This window comes from Kogia breviceps, chromosome 15 (genome assembly GCF_026419965.1).
Source record: "Kogia breviceps isolate mKogBre1 chromosome 15, mKogBre1 haplotype 1, whole genome shotgun sequence".
Lineage (NCBI taxonomy): Eukaryota > Metazoa > Chordata > Mammalia > Artiodactyla > Physeteridae > Kogia > Kogia breviceps.
In genome coordinates, this window is record NC_081324.1 from 68,505,468 (window position 1) to 68,530,755 (window position 25,288).

Here is a 25,288-nt window from a genome sequence, read left to right on the forward strand (position 1 = left end):
TAAGCCCGTGAGCCATGGCCGCTAGGCCTGCGCGTCCGGAGCCTGTGCTCCGCAACGGGAGAGGCCACAACAGTGAGAGGCCCGCATACCGCAAAAAAAAAAAAAAAAATAAAAAAATAAAATAAAATAAAATAAAATAAAAAATAACTTATTCTTTTAAATTTATTTATTTATTTTTGGCTGCATTGGGTCTTTATTACTGCGTGCAGGCTTTCTCTAGTTGCGGTGAGTGGAGGCTACTCTTTGTTGTGGTGCGTGGGCTTCTCATTGCGGTGGCTTCTCTTGTTGCAGAACACGGGCTCTAGGCACGCGGGCTTCAGTAGTTGTGGTGCGTGGTCTTCAGTAGTTGTGGCTCGCTGACTCTAGAGCTCAGGCTCGGTAATTGTGGCGCATGGGCTTAGTTGCTCTGTGGCATGTGGGATCTTCCTGGACCAGGGCTTGAACCCGTGTCCCCTGCATTGGCAGGTGGATTCTTAACCACTGTGCTACTAGGGAAGCCCTGGTCCATATGTTATTGACACTCCTTCTACCCTTTTAAGATGAGTTTGTCAGAGGGTCAGAAAAAAATATCAACAATGTTAATATATGTTGACATCCATAAACTATACCTATATGAAATATGTGTGGAAAGAAAGAATATCAGAGGAATTAAATGAGTATTTGAGAATTTTATTTTTTTTTGTCTCCTTAAGTAGTACTGTATATTCATCCTAGTACTCTATGAATTTAATATGGCTGCTTGTTCCAAGTACTGTATATATATATAATCTGAGAAATACATGGAAGTCTTTTTTAAATCTGTCTGTATTGCCAAGTTTATCAATTGCTGAGAAGATAGAGAAGGAATAGGCAAATTATATCCCCTTTTAAAAACCATACACAAAAATGGCTATTTCTTAGCCTCCTAAGGACCACATTTTAACCAACTGAGTAGATACAGGCATATTTTGACAAATTAGATACTTCTATGAACACTTAACTAGAGTGCATTTTCTCTTAAATTTGTGGGTACTTGGTAGTGATGATGGTGTTGGAGTTCTCCTCTAGTATTTATAATCTTTCTGCACTAGCATTGACTTTTCCATGGCGTTTTTCTTTGCTCTCAGCGGCCTTATATTTAATAGTTTACATCAGTGTTTCAAGCATTTTCTGGTCCAGCTAGGTACTCCACCAAAAAGATACTTTGATCTCATAATGTAGGGTATCTCTTCTCTCAGATTCACAGTGTGCAAAATAGAAGCTCTTAGAGGTCTTCCACTAAAGAAGAAACTTAATTTAACTTTGTTCATCCTAGTCTCCTGAGGACCTAGGGTTCCTTGGAACGTGTTTTGGAAAATGTTACTTTGTGTTACTGTATATGGAGGTAATAGAATACAGACTCTTTCTTTTTTTTTTTTTTTTTTTTTTTTTGCGTTACGCGGGCCTCTCACTGTTGTGGCCTCTCCTGTAATAGAGCACAAGCTCCGGACGCGCAGGCTCAGCGGCCATGGCCCACGGGCCCAGCTGCTCTGCGGCATGTGGGATCTTCCCGGACGGGGGCACGAACCCATGTCCCCTGCATCGGCAGGCAGACTGTCAACCACTGTGCCACCAGGGAAGCCCTGCAGACTCTTTCTTTTCTTAATTTGATTCTTATCTATTTTGTCATTGAACCAAATTACCCTGGGAAGAAGAGAATGCTGTAATAGTAGGATCATGTCTTTTTCACGTTTACACTACATGTGAACCTAACAATTTTACTTTTAAAGGCTGCTATTGCTATTTTTATGTTGTACCCCTGAATTTTCAAATGTAGAATTTGTTTCTATGACTTATGGCTAGTACTGCCTTTAAGTAGAGTCATGATGACTGTATTTTCCAAAATGAAATCAGTCTTATATATTTCACTGTCTTACATATTAGTTTGATGATGTGGATGAAATAAATAAACATCAAGGCTGTTTAGGAAAATCCTGGTTGTTTGGTAAATGTTCTATAGTCCATTCACTTTCAAGCAATATGTTTCATGATAATTAAAAACAAAAAGCAAAACCCTAACTAGAGTACATTATTGGTCACTTCTAGTATGAGGTAGTTGAAGGATATAACTTGGGCACTGATATTTGAAACTTCTAGGATACTTTAAATTGTCCTGGAAATCTAGGATGTGATATTCCTATAAGCAGAGGAAAAAAATCTGGTTGCCTGTGTGAGAGATTAGCTCTGCCTTCTTCCTGCTCTCTGTGAAGTCTGCTCTTTTTAATGCAGATACCTCTGTGAGGAATGTATTACTTTTGTGCATGTTGATGTGTCACATATTAGATCTATCCACTTTTTGCAGTGGTTAAGAATCTGCCTGCCAATGCAGGAGACACAGGTTCGAGCCCTGGTCTGGGAAGATCCCACATGCCGCAGAGCAACTAAGCCCGTGCACCACAACTACTGAGTCTGTGCTCTAGAGCCCGCGAGCCACAACTACTAAGCCTGTGTGCCACAACTACTGGAGCCTGCTCACCTAGAGCCCGTGCTCCACAACAAGAGAAACCACTGCAATGAGAAGCCTGCGCACCGCAACCAAGAGTAGCCCCCGCTCGCTGCACCTAGAAAAAGACTGAGTGCAGCAACAAAGACCCAATGCAGCAAAAAAGAAAAAAAAAAAAGATTATGCACTTTTGAATAGAGGGACTGGACTGAGTCTTAAAGGAAGACACCAGGAAGGAAATCACACTTTCCGTTGTAATTTCACTTAGGGCAAGCCTGCTTGAAATTGCAAGCTGTCTCTTTTGATACTGCTGTCTCTTTTTTTTTTTTTTTTTTTTTTTTTTTATTGCGGTACGCGGGCCTCTCACTGTTGTAGCCTCTCCCGTTGCGGGGCACAGGCTCCGGATGCACAGGCTCAGTGGCCATGGTTCTCGGGCCCAACCGCTCCGTGGCATGTGGGATCTTCCCAGACCGGGGCACGAACCCGTGTCCCCTGTATCGCCAGGCGGGCTCTCAACCACTGCGACGCCAGGGAAGCCCGATACTGCTGTCTTAAGCTTCTGTCCTCGGGACTCTAATGCAGTTTATAATTTTCCTGTTTTAAAAATTAACAACATTTGACTCATTCACTCCCTTTCATTTTAAAGTCACTGCTGTAAAGTCATAGAAAACTTAGTGATTTGGAAAAATCAACATCAAAGACAGGTCTTAAATTGCCAAGATACAATTTACAGCAGATGTTTTTTTTCTTTTTGGTGATCTCCAAAAACTGATGTTTGTCTTTGAAATTCCATGGTAGTAGCAAAATTATAGTTACCAAATTTGCCAGTCTAAAAAGATTCATGGTACATGAAAATTTTTTTTAAAGTTTTATTTTTTTAAAATTTAAAACTTATATATGCTTATTGCCCAACATTTGGGTAAGAGAAAATTTTAAGAAAATAACTCATAATCTTATATCCAAAGATAACTTAGTATAGTTTATATATATATATACACATATATGTATATATTTTAAAATTAGGGTATAGTTGTTTTACAGTGTTGTGTTAGTTTCTACTGTACAGCGAAGTGAATCAGCCATATATATACATATATCCCCTCTTTTTTGGATTTCCTTCCCATTTAGGTCACCACAGAGCACTAAGTAGAGTTCCCTGTGCTATACAGCAGGTTCTCATTAGTTATCTATTTTATACCTATTAGTGTGTACATGTCAATCCCAATCTCCCAGTTCATCCCACCCCCCATTTCCCGCCTTGGTGTCCATACATTTGTTCTCTAGGTCTTTGTCTCTATTTCTGCCTGGCAAACAGGTTCATCTGTACCATTTTTCTAGATTCCACAAATATGTGTTAATATACGATATTTGTTTTTCTCTTTCTGACTTACTTCACTCTGTATGACAGCCTCTAGGTCCATCCACGTCTCTACAAATGACCCAATTTTTTCCCTTTTTATGGCTGAGTAATATTCCATTGTATATATGTACCACATCTTTTTTATCCATTCATCTGTCAGTGGGCATTTAGGTTGCTTCCATGACCTGGCTATTGTAAATAGTGCTGCAGTGAACATTGGGGTGCATGTGTTTTTTTGAATTATGTTTTTCTGGGTATATGCCCAGTAGTGGGATTGCTGGGTCATATGGTAATTCTATTTTTAGTTTTTTAAGGAACCTCCATACTGTTCTCCATAGTGGCTGTATCAATTTACATTCCCACCAACAGTGCAAGAGCTTTCCCTTTTCTCCACACCCTCGCCAGCATTTATTGTTTGTAGATTTTTAAAAAATTAACTAATTAATTTATTTTACTTTTTTCTGCGTTGGGTCTTTGTTGCTGCGCACGGCCCTTATCCAGTTGTGGCGCACGGGGGCTACTCTTCATTGTGGTACGAGGGCTTCTCATTGCAGTGGCTTCTCTTGTTGCGGAGCACGGGCTCTAGGTGCATGGGCTTTAGTGGTTGTGGCATGTGGGCTTAGTAGTTGTGGCTCACGGGCTCTAGAACACAGGCTCAGTACTTGTGGCGTACGGGCTTAGTTGCTCCATGGCATGTGGAATCTTCCTGGACCAGGGATTGAACCTGTGCCCCCTGCCTTGGTAGGGGGATTCTTAACCACTGTGGCAAGCAGATTCTTAACCACTACTCCACCAGGGAAGTTCCTTTTGGTTTTTTTCTTAGTATAACTTTAAATTGCCAAGGAAAAGCCTAAGTACGTTTTTGCATTTATTCATTCATTCTCTCAATCAAAAATATATACATGTATAAATATGTATGTTTATAACTGTATATATATGAACACACATACATATATAGTGATACGTTTGTATTTAAGGTACTATGTTGGCTGCTTCTTGGAAAGTTTATTGTCTTTCACGGCACAAAAGTTAACTATAATATAAAGCAGACTATGAAGAATGTCCATGTTCTCTTGAAATTCAGACAAGGAACCTCTCTGGATTATCTAAACTTTGTCTCACAAAGTTTCTTTGTTTGTAGATTCCTCTCTTTGGTGCTAAGACTATTGGCCGGAGAAGTCCTGATGGACCAGTGCTGAGCAAAGCTGAATTTGTTGAGAAAGTTCGTCAGAGTAATCAGGCCTGTCATGATGGAGATTTCCACACAGCTATTGTTCTGTACAATGAAGCCCTAGCTGTTGACCCTCAGAACTGCATCTTATACAGCAATAGATCTGCAGCCTATATGAAAATCCAGCAGTATGACAAGGCACTGGACGATGCAATCAAAGCCCGACTTCTCAATCCCAAATGGCCAAAGGTAGAAATTTCATTTACTTTCACAGAATCTTTTGTGCTGATTTCTTATTTTAATGTAACACTTTTTTGACTGAGTGCAGTTATTAATTTTTTAATAGTCTGTGCTTCAGCAAGATGTGGAATGGCTTCATTGAGCTGGTACACTAGTGAATAGCTTCCTTTTTTTATGCTTTGGAAGTATGCTTTCCATGTCTAAGTTTAATTCTTTTCCTGTATGTTTGAGATATAAATTTTTTTTCACTCCGTTTCTTCATAGGATGCGTTCTAGTTATTTCTATAGGTTTTGGACATCTCTTTTTTGCACAGATGTTTTAGATGGAGTATTGTGATCATGTTTCTTTCCTTCAATTTAAAATAATTTTATTCACTGTCAATGACTGCGCATTTTCAGAATGTTATTTAATCAGAGAAACTTTTTTTTCCTAATAAATCATTGTAATTATCTATATTCCCTTGAATAGTTTGTCTTGAGTTATTATCTTCATTTTGTATATACTTTATTTTCATTGTGCCTCTTCACCTCCTAACCCCCAGTTTATTTTAGAAATGATTTCTTAAGATGTGACTTGAAGTGTTGAGATTATTTTTTTATTGAACCACAAAACCATTTCATCCTATTTTTGGCTTTCTGTTGGGTTAACAAAGGTTAATAGAAATTTCCTAGAAGTTTAAGAAAGATTCTTACTGTCTTAATAATATGTCATAGTCATATCTTTCTACCTTAATTCTGGTAGGTATTTTTGGCCTCATTCAGTGGAATTTCTAGTATTGCTGCTACGTTATGAGTTGTTTAGTATTCTGTAATTCCCTAAAGGATTTCTTTTATAAGTATAACCATTGTAAATTAAACAAAATCTGTTTTAAAAAATTGATGTATGCCAACATTCGGGAGTTAGATTGCTGTTTTCAAAGGATAGACCTAGGTTCAAATTCCTTCTCTTCTGTTAATGACGGTATGGTTTTGGATAAATCTCTTAACCTCTCTGGGGTTAAGATAAGTGGAATGATAATGCCTATCTTGTAAGGTTATTTAAGAGTTAGAGGTAATATGTTACTTGTACATACTTGGTGTTTGGTGTATAATAGCTATGATTGTGCATTTTTATTAAATGTTCAAATTAGTGAATTATTCTAGCAAGGCTTGGCCTGTGTCTTCTCTTTTTCTTTCTTTCTTTTTTTTTTTAAACCTGTGATTGATGTAATGAGCCTGATAAATACAGAGAGCTTAAATTTCAGATAAAGTATCTTCATCCATTTTTTATTGTGGTCCACTTAACTTGTGTCCTTATATTTGGGAATAGCTATAAACTTTTATCTTTCTCCTTTTTCTATGTCATTTCTACTTTCTCTTGTCAACCTTTTGTGATTTTTACACAGAAAATGGCTGAAAAGTTGCACTTTTATGATTATAGATGAAAAGTCAACTTTTTTGGATAATTTCAAGTTTTCATCTCTGATTTTTTTCCCTTATAAGTAAATTTACTGTATATTTATAATTTGCATTAATATTTCAACTCTATATTTGGCTTTAAGCAATCTAACTTAGGAACATTTAGAATTATACAAAATATAAATTAGGGTTATTGAAATCATGAAGGGTCTTTCTGTATAATATGATTCATAATAAAATTAATTTATAAAGACATTACTACTGCATAAAAAGTTGCATTTTATAAAAACTTGCTTTTATACTTTCTTCTCTGGGAATATACTCATTATGTAAAAGAAACTTCATTTATACTCTCTGTCATGAAGATATGCCTGGTAAATTTTTATCAATTCCTTTTTCTTTTAATTTTGACTTTTCTAACTGACTTTTTCATTATGATCCTTTCTGAAATCTTTCTCTGAAATGTCATTGTTGTCTAGTTTGATGTGGTAAAACATACCTTCCAATTTATATCTCTCTGTAAAAGTTAATTTTTTATATTAAGATGTAAGGGCTTCAGAGGTTGGTTGGAGAGTTTTTTATTCACATTTATTTTGTCTGAATGAAAGAATGATTTTGATGTTATATGGGCTGCAAAAGAAGTATGAGCAACAGCACTATGAGAGCCCCCCCCACAGAAAAGAATAAGCCCAGTCCCATTATGATACCTTATGTCCAAGTGCCTCTTAGCTGTTGTCTGTATATGTTCATTCTTTCTGTCCTGTTTAAGAAATATTTGTCTTACTCAAAGTTATAAAGTTTTCTTATCTTTTCTTCTAGGATTTTTATAGTTTTTGCCTTTAAGTCTGTGATTCATTTCGAGTTAATTTTGGGGTATTGTATGAAGTAAAGGTCAAGGTTTATTTATTTTCCATATAGATAACCATGTTCCAGCAACATTTGTATAAAAAAGACTATCCTTTCCACATTGAATTATCTTTGGCACCTTTGTCACAAACCATTTGATCATAAAAATATTGGGGTATTTACTGGACCCTCTATTTTGTTCCTTTGATTTATTATCTATCTTTATAAAAACCATACTATTTTGATTACTGTAGTTTTATTTTAAGTTTCAACAGATACTGTGAGTGTTCTAGCTTTATTCTTCTTTTTCTAGGTTGTTTTTGCTCTTCTGTCTTTGCATTTTTATATAAATGTAAAATCAACTTATCAATTTCTTCTAAAAACCTACTAGGAAACTAGTGGGATTGCATTGAATTTTTACTTTGGAGAGAATTGCTATCTCAACATTCCAGTCCATAAATATGGTATATCTCTCCATTTATTTAGTTTTTCTTTTATTTCCCTTTACAAATTTTTGTAGCTTTCGGGTCTTGCACATCTTTTATTAAATTTATTCCTAAGTATTTTGGTTTTTGATGCTATTATAAATGGATTTAAAATTTTTTATTTTCTAATTTTTAATTGCTAGTCTATAGAAAAAATGTATTTTTTTACTCTGTGTCATGTGACTGTTGAGTTTTCTTTTAAGTTCTAGTAGGACTTTTTATAGATCCCTTAGGATCTTTTGTGTACATGATCATGTCATCTGCAGGTAATGGTATTTCTACTTCTTCCTTTTTTTTTTTTTGCATATGCCTTTTATTTCTTTTTCTTATTTCATTGTACTGGTTAGGATATCCATTACAATTATGCATAGAAATGGTGAGAGCAAACTTCCTTTTACTCATTCCTGATCTTAGTGCAAAAGTAGTGAGCTTTTTATTGTTGATGATGATGCCCTTAATCAGGTGGAGGATATTCCCTTCAATTCCTATTACAACTGAGTGTTGAATTTTGTCAAAATTTTTCTTCATCTGTTGAAATTATAATACATATTTTTTCTCATTTAGTGTGTTAATGTGGTAAACTGATTTTGTTTTGGGATGTTAAGTCAACCTTGCATTCATGGGATAGATACCACTTAGTCATTATGTATTATCACTTTTATATATTGTCAAATTTGATTTGCTGTAATTTTGTTAAGAATTTTTGCATCTTTGTTTATGAGGGGTATTGATCTATGTTTTCTTTTCTCATGATGTCTTTGCTGGTTTTGATATCAAAGTGATACTGGCCTCATACAATGAGTTGTGAAGTGTTCCTTCTTCTTGTGTTTTCTGAAAAAAATTTATGTAAGATTGGCCTTGTTTTGTTCTTAAGTATTTGATAGAATTGACCAGTCAAGTCATGTTTACTTGGACTTTTCTTTGTGGGAAGATTTTTTTTTTTTTTTTTTTTTGTGGTACGCGGGCCTCTCACTGTTGTGGTCTCTCCTGTTGCGGAGCACAGGCTCTGGACGCGCAGGCTCAGGGGCCACGGCTCACGGGCCCAGCCGCTCCGCAGCATGTGGGATCTTCCCGACCGGGGCACGAACCCGCGTCCCCTGCATCGGCAGGCAGACTCTCAACCACTGCGCCACCAGGGAAGCCCGTGGGAAGATTTTAATTATGAATTCACTTTCTTTGATTGATATGAGGCCATTCAAGTTTTCTAATTGTTAGATTAGTTTTGGTATTTTGTTTCACTTAATTTTTACATTTAATCTAGGTTACAAATTTATTGGCATGAAGTTGTTAATAACATTCCTTTATTATCCTTTTCATTTCTGTAGGATCTATAATGATGTCCTTTCATTCTTGCTATTGTTAATTTGTATCTTCTCTCTTTTGTCTCATTAGTCTGCCCAGATGTTTATCAATTTTATTTCTAGACAATCAGTTGTTGGGTTTATTGATTTTCAGTGTTGTACATTTCCTCTTTAATCAATTTCTGCTCTTTATTATTTTCTTCTTTCTAATTATTTTACATTTAGTTTGCTTCCATTTTCATTTCCTGAGATGGGAGGTTAGGCCATTGATTTTAAATCTTTCTTTTATAATGTAATCATTTAAAGCTAAAATGTTCTCTCCAATCACTGCTTTTGCTGTATCCCACAAATTTTTGACATGTTATGCTTTCATTATCATTCAGTTAAGAATATTTTCTAATTTTCCTTATGATTACTTCTTTCATCCATGAGTTATTAAAGTTCGTTACTTTAATTTCCTAATATTTGGGTTTTTTAAAAAAATTATCTTATTATTGATATTAACCTACTTCCATTGTGGTTAAAGAACATACTTGGTATGATGTTACTGCTTTTCAATTTACTGAGACTTGTATCATGGCCAACATATGATTTATCTTGGTGAACCTACTATGAGCAATTGAAAAGAATGGGTATTTTGCAGTTGTGAGGTATATTTCTATGGATATCAACTTGGACAAGGTGGTTGATAGTGTTGTTCATATCTTCTTTGTCTTTGCTGACTTATATTTGTCTAGTTATTCCATCAATTGCTGAAATAAAGATAAATAGTTTCACTTTATTCATAAAATAAATAGTTTCGTTCTTATTTTGTTGTAATAACTTTTTTTTTTTTGTGGTATGCGGGCATCTCACTGTTGTGGCCTCTCCCGTTGTGGAGCACAGGCTCCGGATGCGCAGGCTCAGTGGCCATGGCTCATGGGCCCAGCCGTTCCGCGGCATGTGGGATCTTCCCAGACCGGGGCACGAACCCGTGTCCCCTGCATCGGCAGGTGGATTCTCAATCACTGCGCCACCAGGGAAGCCCTGTAATAACCTTTTATTGTAACAGTTTTCTCATCAAAAACTTTCTGTTGTTCCATATTGCCAATTGGCCTGATATTCAAAACTCTGTGCAAGTGGTCACATTTCCCCATTTTTTTCTTGCTACCCTGCTGATAAACCTGCTCTTGTTGGTCCAGTCTTTTCCTTTTTCTTCCAATTTAGATTTTGGAATTGGTGATTTTCCCCTTTAATATTGTCAAATTTTGCTCCATGTTTTTTGAAGCTCTATTATTAACATATACACTTTTATTATTATGTCTTATTGATCCTTTTATCATTATGCAAGGTCCCTCTTTATCTCTGGTACTAAGTTTTGTCCTAAAATCTGTTTTGTCTGATATTAATATAGCCACTCTAGACGTCTTCTGCTTACTTTTTGCATTATGTATCTTTTTCTATCTGTATATTTTCAATCTCTCTGGGCCTTTACATTTAAAATTCATCTCTTTTGGACAGCATATAATTGTGTCTTGAATTTTTTTGTTTTTGGTACATGGGCCTCTCACTGTTGTGGCCTCTCCCGTTGTGGAGCACAGGCTCTGGACACGCAGGCTCAGCGGCCATGGCTCATGGGCCCAGCCACTCCGCGGCATGTGGGATCTTCCCAGACTGGGGCATGAACCCATGTTCCCTGCACTGGCAGGCGGACTCTCAACCATTGAGCCACCACGGAAGCCCTGTACGTTTTCTATGTTACTTTTTCAGTGTCTGTCATATGTTTTCTATATGTCTTTTTCTCTTCCTGCACTACTTCCTTTTTATTAATGTTAAATATTTTCTAGTATACCATTTACATTCCCCTGTTATTGTTGTTGTTGTTGTTTTTACTGTATATATTTTTAATTATTTTCTTGGTTCCTAGGCATTATAATTAACATTTTTATTTAAAATAATATAGTTTGAATTTATATCAATGTAGTTTCAAAAGTATACAAAACTTTGCTGTGATATAGCTTCATTCCTTTCTTTCCTTTGTGCTATTATTGTCATACAGATTACATCTTTATACATTATAAGCCCTTCAGCATGATCTTATACTTATTGCTTTATGCCATTGTCTTTTAAAAAAATACATTTATTTTATTTATTTATTTATGTGTGCATTGGGTCTTAACTGCTGCGCGCGGGCTCTCTATTTGCGGTGAGTGGGGGCCACTCCTTGCCATGGCACGTGGGGCTTCTCACTGCGGTGGCCTCTCCCATTGTGGAGCACGGGCTCCAGGTGCGTTGGCCTCAGCAGTTGTGGTTTGCAGGCTCCAGAGCACAGGCTCAGCAGTTGTGGCGCACAGGCCCAGCCGCTCCGCAGCATATGGGATCTTCCTGGACCAGGGATCAAACCTGTGTCCCCTGCATTGGCAGGCGGACTCTCAACCACTGTGCCACCAAGGAAGCCCTATGCCATTTTCTCTTAAAACAAACAATTTCTACCTCTTTATTGTTATTCTCTATTTGGTGAGACATTGTACTCAGGCTTTTTCTTTTTTTAAATTCCTTAGACATGATTTTCTTTAGTACTTTGAACATGTTTATAATAAGTGACTTAAAGTCTTTGTCTTCTAAGTCCAACATCTGGGTTTCCTCAGATTCTCTTGCCTGCTTTTTTTTTTTTTGCAGTGTATGGGCCATACTTACCTGTTTCTTTGGGTATCTCATAATTTTTTGTTGAAAAGTGGACATTTTAAGTAACATATTGTAGCAACTTTGAAAAAAAATCAGTTACCTTGTTGTCCCCCCTCCCTGGGTTTATTGTTGCTGTTTGTTGTTGTTCCTGCCTTTTGTGAATTAGTGGCTTTCCTGGACTAATTTTTTAAAGTCTATATTCTTTGTCATGTGTAGCCACTGAAGTTTCTGCTTGGTTAGCTTAGTGGTCAGCTCTTGATTGGACAGAGATTCCTTAAATGCCTTGAACCAATAATTCTCCCAGGCTTTGTTGAAGAATTCTCTGTGTTGGGGCATACTTTCAGCATTCTGGCAACTTGCAACTCTGTCTTAGCCTTCACTTCCTGCTTGTGTAAAACCTCATGTTCAGCCAGCAGTGAGAGATTAGTACATTCTCAGTTCTTTCTTGAGCATGCACAGAACTGTACACATTCCTAGATTCCCAAGAATGTTTTGGAGTTTTTCAAAGCCTCCTATGAACATCTGATTGTCCAGATTTTTCTTCTAAGTTTTTTCTTTGGCCTCTTGTTTACCCAACTTGTATTGCAGCTTCAGACAGCTGTGATGTTAAGCAATTGCCACTGCTTTTGTTTGACACATGCCCTGAGGGGAGGGCTGTTTGCACTGAGCCATCTCTGAGTCAGGTCAAATAAAGTCCTATGACTGGAGCTTTCTTAAGAAGCTGCCAAACAGGTCAGATAGTGGTGTTTTTCTGTGGATAGGGTGCTTTGGAAAGCTCCAAACCATTATTACTCCCACCATTGGCTCCTAAGCTTCTGGTTTTCACAAGTATTTTGCTTGGGAGGCTGCTTGGTTTTTACATTTACCACAGAGCTAGGAGAAGGGGATAAAAATAGTATAGGGTAAAACCCCACAAACTTGTTGTTATTTGAGATTCAGCTGTTTCTTCTGAAGAAACACTTCTTGGGCTGCTCCAAGTCATTGGTTAATTTCCAGAATTCTGAGAAAGTTGATTTTGAAAAGTTTTGCTAATGTTCTCACTACTTTTATGGAAAAGCAGATTTTTGGAGGTCCTTACTCTGCTATTTTGGAAGTGCTTCTTCATAATTTTCTTTATGGAAAAATATAAAAAACCACTATGAGAAATGGAAAGTAGGAGGGTGAAAGCAGAAGCAGGCAGACCAATGATGATGCTAATTTGGACTAGAGTTCTGGTGGGGAATGGAAAGAAATTGAAGGACTTGGGATAAGCTTTGTAAAAACTCACTGAATGTCATAACCGTAAGGCTATCACAGATTCTTATAACAATCATCATAGGTGGTGCTCTCTTTATTTCATAGGTAAGGTGAGGTTTAGAGAGATTTAAGCAGTTTGTCCAGAGTAAGAAAAAAAATCAGAATTAGAAACTCTATTTATCTAACTCCAGTTTTCTTAACATCTGTGCATTCTGTCTCATGACATTAAAATCAAAGTTACGAGTCAAATATTAAATTCACAATAAATATTTACAATAAAATTGACCATCTTCTTTACATAATTTCTTTGCATAATTTTATTCTTGCTTTTAAGGAGGTGAGACTTTAGTTATTCAGAAGTTTTTGGTAGACAGTTGGAATGATAGTCAGGAAATGGGATTTTTCATATGCAAGAATATAACACTTCCTTTAAATTTAAGTGGACTCTATATTTTACGATAAGTGAAATCCATCACAGTCAGCTGTTTCTTCTTTTAATGTTATTGATTACCAAAACAAATGTTATTACCAATTTATCTTTGGGAATAAATGGTTTCTTGTTATTAATATAGGCTAGTATTTCATATGTCTTTTTTTTTTTCCTGTGTGCAAGATGTATATTAGAGAGTGGCCCAGGAGAGACCCTATGGAAGGGAGGGGAGGAGGCAGGGTGGGCAGACAGAAGGTGAGCTGTGCTGCAGTCCTAAACTCGTATGTCTTAAAACACATGATTTTATGACAGGCTTATTTTTTGTATGCATTTGAAGCTATGTTTCAGGTGTTTTGGATTAATCTATAAATTGTACATTCCCACACACAATTTTTTTATTATTACAAAAGTAACTCAAAATTACTTTTGGAAAAATCTCAGACAATAAAAATTATATTCCTCTCATTCCATTCCTCATCCCCTATTCCAGTCCTAGAGTTAACTGTTTTTATTCAATTTAAATATTGTTTGAGATATTTTGTGATATATGTACAACTCTACATGCACATACACATATGCTCACACACATATACCTACATACTTTTTAAATGTTAGATTTGTAATGTGTTTATTTTTCTCAATTTATACACCTAATTATTTTAACAGCTATATAATATTCCACCTTATGAATATGCCAATTTAACATTTTTAATTTTTTATTTAAGAAGAAGATAAAAATCTGTAGTAAGAGATGAGGTAAAAGTGGTTGAGAGTTTCTATGTTTTCTTGGGTGCATCTAAAGGGCACAGTGTAGTGTTTGTTTCTTTGTTATTCCCGAAAAGACTACAGAGATGACGAACAAAAGTATATTTCCTAGTTGCCACCATTTGATTGGTAGCTTTTTATATTTGTTGATGAAGTGAGTTTTAAGCTCATTGGTCATTGTTTACTTATTTATACATTTAGTTTTTATTTTATTGTTGTTGATTTGATATGAAAATCACAGTTTTTAATGAGAGGAATGTTTCTCATAAATGTGAGCCTGAAGTAATGCAGAGTCCACAGCATCTCCTTGGAAACCAGCCTTTTGTGGGATAGAACCAAGTAATTTAAGATGGGTGCTTTATCCTTAGGAAATTATTCAAGAAGTGTGGCAAGAAGGGAAGTCTTGCTGTAAACGAAATTCAGGAAATAGGAGCTCAGTTATTAAAGTCTCAGGTTTGTTTGTCATAATTCATTTCAAGAATGTTCTAATGACCAATCTGTAAACACATGATAAGTAACAAGTTTCACTTCCAGCTCCCAGATGGTACGAATTTATCACTAAGGAATGTGAATGCATTGTTTTAAATGAAGTGAAAGTTTTGTTGTCATTTATACTTGACAGTTGATTAAGCTGTAGTTGTATGCTTTGTGGGTGATATTGTTCAAAATGTATTAGGTCATTCAACTTCTAAAGATTTCTGTTTGTCTTGTTCTGTAATAAAAGGTTGGTAGCATTTTTTATGTTAATGAAAAGAGAAAACTATCCTAGGGGTTTCCACAGTCATTTCATTAAAGTATTTTCCAATAGTCTCAAAGGAACGTTTCAGATTAGAAGTTATGAAAGCAACTCCAGAAACAGCAGCAAAGAAGTGTTTTTCCAAAAAAATTTTTTAAATGATAAGATTGGTAGATGGCCAATATGTGTAAAAAATGAATCTTTTTTTTTTTGGAAATTGAAGTATTACTACTACCAGAATTGGAATTCTTTTTACATTTGTATTACTATAGCAACACTGGAAGTCATTGAGTAAAGCTAGTGATTGATTAAATTTAGTGATTTTTTTTTTCACTTATAGGAGATTAAACTTTCAGTTTTGAAGGCTACTAAAAACATTATTTTTATATTTATTTACTTATTATATTTTAAAAGGTAAAAAATATTTTACCTGCAGATTGCTTTCTAGAATGTGTACATTATTGCCTTCATTTGAATTCTCTGGAAAGAGCACGGTCTCATTAATTTGAGGAAAATATTTTTTCATGTTAATTGAGGTCCACTGAGGCTTTTAGGAATTGAGGTTAGAATTGCTCCATGTGTTTATCAGTGTAGATGCTTTTTGAGATGTACTATACTGTATTGTCAAAGCATTTCATTTCTTTTGTTTTTTTACTTTTTATTTAAAAATAATTTCATGTGTTTATTAGTTTAGATTTTTTTTTTTTTTTTTTTTTTTTTTTTTTTTGCCTGTTCCACATTCCATGTGGGATCCTAGTTTCCAGGCCAGGGATTGAACCTGCGTCCCCCGCACTGGAGGTGCAGAGTCTTAACCACTGGACTGTCAGGGAAGTCCCCCAGATATTTCTTTTAAAATATGCTACACTCCATTATCAAAGCATCTATAAATTTTATTTACTTAATATAGTTTTATATTTTTAATTTTGAAATAATGTGAAACATGCAGAAAAGTTGTGATATTAGTTCAAAGGGCTCCTGTATGTCCTTCATCTAGATCCCCCAATTGTTAACATTTTACCATATTTGGCTTATAATTCTTTCATTACCTATAATTATTATTGTTATTTTCTGAACCATTTGAGAGTGAATCGTGGACATGATGTCCCATTACCCCTAAATCCTTCAGTATGTATTGAGAACACCCTGCTATATAACCACAGTACAACACTTAAAATCAAGATGTTAACATTGATTTAATACTGCTATCCAATCCACAGACCATATTCAAATTTCAGTGAGGCTCCAGTAATATTTTTTATAGAGGCCCTTTCCTTTCTGGTCCAGGATCAAGTACCTGGCAGGAAGTATATTAGGAGTCTAGTTCAGATAGATAAACTGTAGTGTCAAGTCTGTACCACCTGCTTGGATTTCAAGTAACTTATTTAATTGACTGGATTGTGACCAGTCTTGGGTTCCTGATTGTTATTCCCTTGATTTGTGCCCTTAGTTTTGATCGCTGAAATAATCTTTATCCTTTGTTCTGGATTGTCAGCCTTTGCCCATACTACCTAACCTGTAGCTCACTGCTGCTGGTCTGGGCTTTTTGCCTGACTCTCTTGATCCTAGCAGCCAGTTCATCTCTCTTTTTTGTTTCCTTCACATAGTAATGTGTATGGGATAAGTAATATTCAGGTGCCTTTTCTGTGTAGAACGGAGGCAACATATGAAGCTACTGGCATTCAGAATAATTTCATGTGTCACAGCCTGTATTAGGACTATATAAAGCTGAATAGAGTTACATACCTAGAACTCTGTGTGTGTGTGTGTGTGTGTGTGTGTGTGTGTGTGTGTGTGTGTGTGTGTAGAGTATATTCTGCTGTGAATCTTAGGCTGAATGTGCTCTGCAGTTATTTTGGATTATGCTGCTGCCTATAGGCTCTGTAATCTTAGTCTGATTGCTTTACATACAGAAACTTCTCAGATGGTAGCTTATTATTTTATGAGGGAGTGAACTAATGAAATCATAGTCTATTTGGGAGCGACTTGCAACCAGTTTTGGAATAGAATGTTATAGACAGAATATTAACTACTCGAGAATTAAATAGCTGATATTAGTTTGACATAAATTTGCATCAGTTTCCAAAAGTTGGAGGTCTGTTTCCTATAACTAAGTTTATTATGATTCTAATCATTAAATGGAGAAGCTTTAAGTTATTTGAAAATAGGCATTTTAAGAGTTGGCTAGCTTCTAAATAGTAGGTTTTCCAAGGAGAAGTTAGATTAAAAGTCATACTTTTTCTTCTTTTCTTTATTTATTTAAAAAATTTACTTAACTTTGGCTGCATTGGGTCTTCGTTGCTGCGCGTGGGCTTTCTCTAGTTGCGGTGAGCCGTGGCTACTCTTTGTTGTGGTGCGCAGGCTTCTCATTGCGGTGGCTTCTCTTGTTGCAGAGCATGGGCTCCAAGCATGTGGGCTTCAGTAAGTAGTTGGGGCACATAGCCTCACTAGTTGTGGCTTGCGGGCTCTAGAGTGCAGCCTCAGTAGTTGTGGCACATGGGCTTAGTTGCTCTGCGGCATGTGGGATTTTCCCAGACCAGGGCTCGAACCCGTGTCCCCTGCATTGGCAGGCGGATTCTTAACCACTGTGCCACCAGGGAAGTCCCTGGCAGGCAGTTGTTAACCACTGCACCACCAGAGAAGTCCCCATACTTTTTCTTAATGATAAAATATTAAAATGTAAGTTTAAGATCTATTTGGATAAGGAATTTGTGTTACAAAGAGAAGCAGTGATTTGATTTCTGGAGAGTATATTGAGAAAGGGAAATATTTTCGTTGCAATTGGCCTCTAGTACGTGTACGAAGACTCCTTTGTAAATCCATGTGCCTATGTAGATGGTTGAGCAAATGTGACTTGCCTTTGGTTTTATGAATTTCCCAGACTTGTGCGCCCTCTTGTGTTTATTTATAGTTAAGACTGTTCTGACTTTCAGTAGTTTGATAGGTTGGGTTGTTACATGTGCATTTTTTGAAGAGATTAAAAATTTTCAAGTATAATGATAACTATTCAATGCATGTTACCTAATCTCATTATTAGAAGAGGAAAGAATGTTAAGTGTCTCCCTGGTTCTGTTCCCTACATTTTACTTTCACATACTCCACATCAAATTTTATTATATTTAGTTAATGAATTTATGAAGTATATCGTTCTAAACATAAATTATTTTTTAAAAGGCTAAGAAGGGGCTTCCCTGTTGGCACAGTGGTTAAGAATCCGCCTCCCAATGCAGGGGACACAGGTCGAGCCCTGGTCCAGGAAGATCCCACATGCCACGGAGCAACTAAGCCTGTGAGCTACAACTACTGAGCCTGTGCTCTAGAGCCTGCGAGCCACAACTACTGGAGCTGGCACGCCTAGAGCTCGTGCTCTGCAACAAGAGAATCCACTGCAATGAGAAGCCCGCATACCACAACGAAGAGTAGCACCTGCTTGCCGCAACTAGAGAAAGCCTGCGCCCAGCAACAGACCCAACTCAGACCAAAAAAAGGAAAAAAGGCTAAGAAGATTTAATTATACCATTATTTTTATATGAAGGTTCTATGGCTGTTGTAGGCTCTATTGGGTGATCAAGATAGTAAGTGCTTGGCACATTGTAGGCCTTCAATAAATATTTGTTGAAAGGAAGAATGGAAGTATCATAACTGATGATACTTATTGACCAAAAGATTTAAAATTAGTTGGATAATTGCCACCTTGCTGTATTCTGAAGAACAGCTTGTTGCTCTGGTTCCAAAGGCACCTGGAGAATAAGTGACTTTTGATCTTTGGGTCAGTATTTAATTGAAGCAGGACCTTTATACCCCATGGTACTTATAATCATGTTAAAATCTCACACTATAGCCTTTTTCTAATTGATATGGACCCCCCCACACTTTATCTGGACTCATCATGACAGAATTACTGTGATTGATTTTGTTGATCCATTAGAATCAGATGAACTTCAGTGCAGGTTTATGAGCCACTGTGCCAACTGATTGTAGAAGCTTAGCAAATAGTGTCATAAAAAAAGCATTCCTTTCAAAAGGGGGAGGAATTTATTTATTTATTTATTTATTTATTTTTATTTATTTTTAAATTTTTTTGTTAGGGGGAGGAATTTAAAAGGTGGTTATAAAGGGTTCACTACCAGAGGTTCAGAATTTGAGAATGCCTTGCCTGCCCACTAGATAATAATAAAACCCTCTTACATTTGATTTGTATAGGCAATTATAGGCTAACTCATACACTTCAGAGCTGGAAATAAATGACTTTATATGGCTTTCTTGATTATATTCTCAAATTTAATACAAGTTACCTTTTACAGAATGAGATATAGGATTCTTCATGTAAATTCCACATAGGTATGTAACTATATAATGTCACAGAGAGGTACTTGTGTTCTTGATTTTAGTGTTAATTTGTCCTGTACAGAATCTTGCCTGCAGTTGTGCCTTTGTAATTTTCATCAAACAAGCATTCCACTGATAGTTGTTCAATTTACCAAATCACCAATTCATAAAGAAAGTACTTTTGGAAAAAGTTACACATAGTATATTTTTCTGAAGGCTCACTGTTCTGTATCATGAATAACCACGCCTATAATCCTGCCCCTTTTGTTCTTATTATATGCAGTCTCTAGGTTTGTATTTTGATTTTTCTTTTAACTTTGACCTCACCATTAACAGATTTAAGACAGTTCATTTTCTTTGCACCAAATGGATAGAGGAAATTTTGCTGTCCCTTCATATTCAGGACACTCTATAAATCATTTGACAAATATTTCATAAACATTAATTGCATTCATAGCACTGTGTTGACTGTTTCTTGGTTACAAGTGATACAGTTTTTGATTTATCTTTAGACAGTTTATATATGTGTAGAAGTGTTTACAACTTTCAAATTGTGTTTATATTTATTATTTCATTCTTTTCCTTGTTTCAACCTTACGAGGTCAGCATGGTAGGCATTTTTATCTCTTTTACAGAAGAAGAAAACATCTGAGGGGTTTTTACTTAACTAAATGAATAGTTGTATGTGGAAGTTCCTGATAAAATATAAAAATAAAAGGGAAGTTTATTATTGTCTATTAGGCTATTCTCAAACTTAAGTCTTTTTATTTTAAGTCCAGTGTTCATTCTTCCTATGTACTATGTATTTTTCCATATAAATACATTGTATAGTGGCCAGTAACCTTACTTCTCTATAATAATTTTGTTAGTATTCATGGTGGATTGGAAATAGTGTAGTGTGTATTACAGTGTAATTCCTGGTCACTTCTGTGTTCTTGCCTACATATTGGAGACAATTAGCCCTCTACTATCCACATTTTAGTTTAGGAAACAGGGATGAAATTGTATTTAAACAAAAGCAAACCAACTAAAATACCAACTCACAAGCTTGTATACATAGTTGCTTTTGTAGGAGCTTGTGTAGTATTACAATGTAATATTATAAGTAAAAAACACCAGGAAGTGATATAGAAATACAGAGTTGAATGGTGGTTGCCAGGGGTTACGGGGAGGGGGAAACAGGCAGTTGTTCAGTGGGTATAGAATGTCAGTTTTGCAAAATGAAAAAGTTCTGGAGATCCGTTGTACAGCAATGTGAATATATTTAACAATACTGAACTGTACACTTAAAAATAGCTAAGATGGTAATTTTATGTTACTTTTTTTTACCATAAAAATAAAAACACATTAAAAAGGTAGAAAATACATAAAGTATAATATATCAAATGTGCCGGAACCTGCTACCTAGAATGTGCAAATGATAATATTTTCTCTGCATTGACTATTTGTGAGGTTAAATTTAACTGAATCTTGGTGTTGTAGCTTGGAATTAGCCTTGAGGCTTCCACAGCACCTATATCATCTCAGGTGAAATTTAAACCTGTACTTAATTTTTAGGCTATTGCTGTATTTTGTTCAGTTAACATGGTGAGAAGTGTTCTCTCTTCTAAATGGATATTACTTTTTTCATTCTGGTTTCTCTGGTAAGAGGAAGAAATTTATTATGTTTAATGACACTTCCATACTTTCACTCAGAACCTCCTCTCCAGATGTCTGTCTGGCACTCATCATGAGCTATTTGGAGATCTTAGGCTTTGCAAAATTAATAAGTGATTAGCATAAGATCCTAGTATAGTCATCTATAATGTACAGTGGTTTATGCATGAGCTCTTCAATTTCTTCCAATAATGATCGTCAAAATCTCATTATTCTAACTTCTGTTAACATGTTAGTAGACACTGCTGTTTTATCCTTTAGTCTGAAGATTTAATTATAAAATAACTTTTCACTAAAAAGTAATTTATTAAAACAGAAAGGCTCCCTAACCAATAGCATAGTAATTTTCCTTTCTCAGAATTAATTTTCCTTTAGTGCTCCCAACTACATAAATGCAGCAATTCAAATTGGCAAATACATATTACGGAGCCTTAAAGAATTTTCCATTTCACTCAGAATAAAATTCTTATCATGGCCCAAGAAAGCCCTGATCTGGCCCCTGCCCACCTCTCTGATTTCATATTTTATCACTCACTCATTGGTCCACTGCTCTAACCATGGTCTTTTTTTTTTTTTCCTGTTCCTTGAATATTTCCATTTCTTGCCCACTTTGGCATTTGCCACCTGGAATTGTCTTTTCTTCATATAGTTATGGCTGGCTATTTTTTATATTCAGATACCAGCTTGAATATCACTGCCTCATCTGTTGTAACTATATAGCCAACTGTAGTCGCATTGCCCTATTTTTATTTTCTCTATAGCTCTTCTTACTACCTGATAGTTTTTTGTTTTTGTTTTTTTTGGTCATCTGCCTTTGCCTCCTAGAATGCATGTTCCATGAGAGTAGGGAGCTTGGCTTTCTTTTTCACCGCTGAATCCCGTGTCCAGAACAGCCCCTGATTTTAATACCTGGAAAATGCCCGAATGGTTCATTGCTGTGTCTTGCTATGTGCCAGACACTGTGCAAAGTCCTGTGGATGTACAGAGTTTAGTTACAGAGACTGCCAATTCAATAATCATAATATAAAAGTGTTAAGTCTTATAATAGAGGGATCTATAAAATGTTATGGGGCCACAGTTAAAAAAGTAATTTCTCCTAGAGATAGGTCATGGGGTATTAGAGATGAATTAATGTATTAATGCTTTGTATTTTACATTAAACCATTCTGTGGCACTTTGCTGATTAGAGAACTGACTAGTACTTCAATTTCTGATACTTCACTTAACCTTGCTGTTTTTACTTTTCTGTAAAAAGGTGGTGGTGATATTGACCTCAAGAATGTTCTAAAGATTAATCATTTAATGTTGGCTAAGTGGTTTGAAAATGCAAAATGCTGTATAAGTCCTGATGTTCTTAATCATATCAACAACCACTTTCTATAATTAAGTTTTGTTATGTACTTTGTTCCCAATTATTCAGATAGAAATAAATATGACAGTTAAAAATAGAGATTATTTAGGAAAGGCCTACTTGTTATTTGACATGAACCTTTTGTATTGTGTTTTTAGTAGAAAATAATATCTGTGTTTTCTGTTTATGCATTTTCTCAGAAGAGTAGTAATATACTATAACCCCCAGGAGGCAGTAGTATACCAAGAAGATTGTGTGCTTAGGCAAGCTAAATAGCAGTGCAAGTCTGTTAGTGATTAGTGACTTGATTTACCATGTAGAGACTTCCCTTCTTATTGATCAGATAGTGAAGGCTGCAACAAATATTTTGACTTTCATTTTCCCATAGTATTGTGTTATCTTGTGTTTAAGAGTTCTTCCTTCCTAAAGAGAGGATCCTATCTCTTTCAGTAGTTGAAGTGTAATGATATCTAGGGATTGTTATATACATAGGGGTACCTCACTTTATACTATATTATACTATCCTATGCTATATTATAGATTTTCTCTAAAAGTTATGAATCAATTGGAATTCTAAATTTAAATTGAATCTTACTTTAAATTTATTTTGGCGGTGAATTTCAACCTTTGTCTCTAGCCTAAAGTACTAAGGGATAAGATATATTTAAACCTCTTACAGTGGCTTGCTGCTTCAGTGATTCTCAACTTATGGCAATTTTTTTTTCCAGATCTTAGAGGGCTTCATGTTTCATTATATAATTAAAGAGTCCTACTTCAGAGAATTAGGGTCATTCATCTTCACAAAATAAGGGATGGCAGTCATCAAAAAGAATATTATTTTAAATGCTTAACCCCTACATCTCACTTATCCTTAAGGGTTTTTTATATTAAATACCAGCAACAGTGTTTTATAAAGTATGGAAATTTAAAAGATTCTTAACTGTGGAGCATTTGGGCATTTATAGATTCTTCTTGGGGGTCCCTATGTGTGTTCCCATAATACTCTATCCTTATCCCTACCCTACGTATTGACTGATAACACTGTATTATAACTGACTGTTAGCCTTCTCTGTATCCCTAGACTATGAATTTCTTGAGGGTGGGAACTTTGTCTTGTTCGCGTATGTGTTCCAGGTCCGTAGTGCCTGGTACGTAGTAAGTGCTCAACAAATGTTGTAAATGAATACTGGATTTGTGTAAACTTGAAATATTTTAAATAAAGATACTTCGTGCAGAAACAGAAGGATGCCATTTACAGAGGTCTTCTGCTGTAGAGGGCGTTTGGGAGTTGTTTTACACAATGCATTGTATCAGTGAAATTTTAGGAATTCCTGCTGGGAATACTGGTTTCAGAGCTTTCTGAAAGCACCAATGGACACTTAAAACTAGTTTTACTCCTCTGTGACAAAGATATGGATGCTGAAAGGCTAGATAATATTTTCTGAAGGTGGTTTGGCACATTGTTTCATTGATTACTAATTTTTGGAAATTACATGGAGTTGATGAGAACTAGCATTTAAAAAAATAAATTTATTTATTTATTTTTGGTGGGGTTGGGTCTTCGTTGCTGCATGTGTGCTTTCTCTAGTTGCGGTGAGTGGGGGCTGCTCTTCGTTGTGGTGCACAGGCTTCTCATTGTGGTGGCTTCTCTCGTTGCGGAGCACGGGCTCTAGGTGCATGGGCTTCAGTAGCTGTGGCTCGCGGGCTCTAGAGCGCGGACTCAGTAGTTGTGGCACACGGGCTTAGTTGCTCTGTGGCATGTGGGATCTTCCGGGAGCAGGGCTCGAACCCGTGTCCCCTGCATTGGCAGGTGGATTCTTAACCACTGTGCCACCAGGGAAGGTCCCGCATTTTAACTTAATTTCAAAATAGGTGTGAGGCTTGATTTTAATGTTTAGTATTAACTTTTTAAATTTATTTAATTAATTTATTTTTGGCTGTGTTGGGTCTTTGTTGCTGCATGCGGGCTTTCTCCAGTTGTGGCGAGTGGAGGCTACTCTTCATTGTGGTGTGCAGGCTTCTCATTGCTGTGGCTTCTCTTGTTGCGGAGCACGGGCTCTAGGTGTGCTGGCTTCAGTAGTTGTGGCACGCAGGCTCAGTAGTTGTGGCTCATGGTCTCTAGAGCGCAGGGTCAGTAGTTGTGGCACACGGGCTTAGTTGCTCCGCAGCATGTGGGATCTTCCTGGACCAAGGCTCGAACCCATGGCCTCTGCATTGGCAGGTGGATTGTTAACCACTGTGCCACCAGAGAAGCCCAGTATTAACTTTAAAATGTAGAATGCCTGTGTAAAAGGCATTCTACATTCTCTATGGAGATATGAAGTTGTGAAACCCCTACTCTTCCTCCTGTGGTACTGTACCCTTACACCAATACATGTAGAGTCAGCACATGAATAGTTTAGGCCATGCTGTCAACTCGGGTAGCTTAAATAGATCGGTGACATGAGGTACTGTTCTGTTGTTTAGTTCTAGAAATATAGTCTTTGGCTAAAGCTTGATTGTCTGAACTTTCATCTGCTTACAGTTATGATAATTACACCCTCATTACTATCATCTGTACTAAAAACTGCACAGCTTTATGTTGCTTAGGTTGCTTTTTTTTCTCTTCGTTTTCTGAAATCCAGAACATGGGAAAATCCTTTTAAAAATACTTGAAACTCTAGAATAAGACTTCTCACTACAATGATTAGTTGTTTAGGGCTCATTGACAGATAAGTGTAAGGAACATTTTTCCCCCATTGTGATTTACAAGAATTGAAAAAGAACTTTAAAAAACCCCTGTTCTCTTCTAAAAGCCACATAGAAATCCTGAATTCTCTGGGAGAGAGATACTACCAGTTGGTAATGACTTTGGTAGTGGAA

At 36.2% G+C, this 25,288-nt stretch overlaps 1 protein-coding gene across 2 annotated transcripts in view; it reads left to right on the top strand.

Moving 5' to 3' along the window:
• Positions 1 to 25,288, top strand: part of TTC28 (tetratricopeptide repeat domain 28) — a 573,809-nt gene that overhangs the window by 32,688 nt on the left and 515,833 nt on the right. For both annotated transcript variants that reach the window (XM_059040205.2, XM_059040206.2), the window contains exon 2: positions 4,963 to 5,241. In XM_059040205.2, the coding sequence (XP_058896188.1) occupies positions 4,963 to 5,241 (279 nt within the window). The remainder of the gene's footprint in view (positions 1 to 4,962; positions 5,242 to 25,288) is intronic.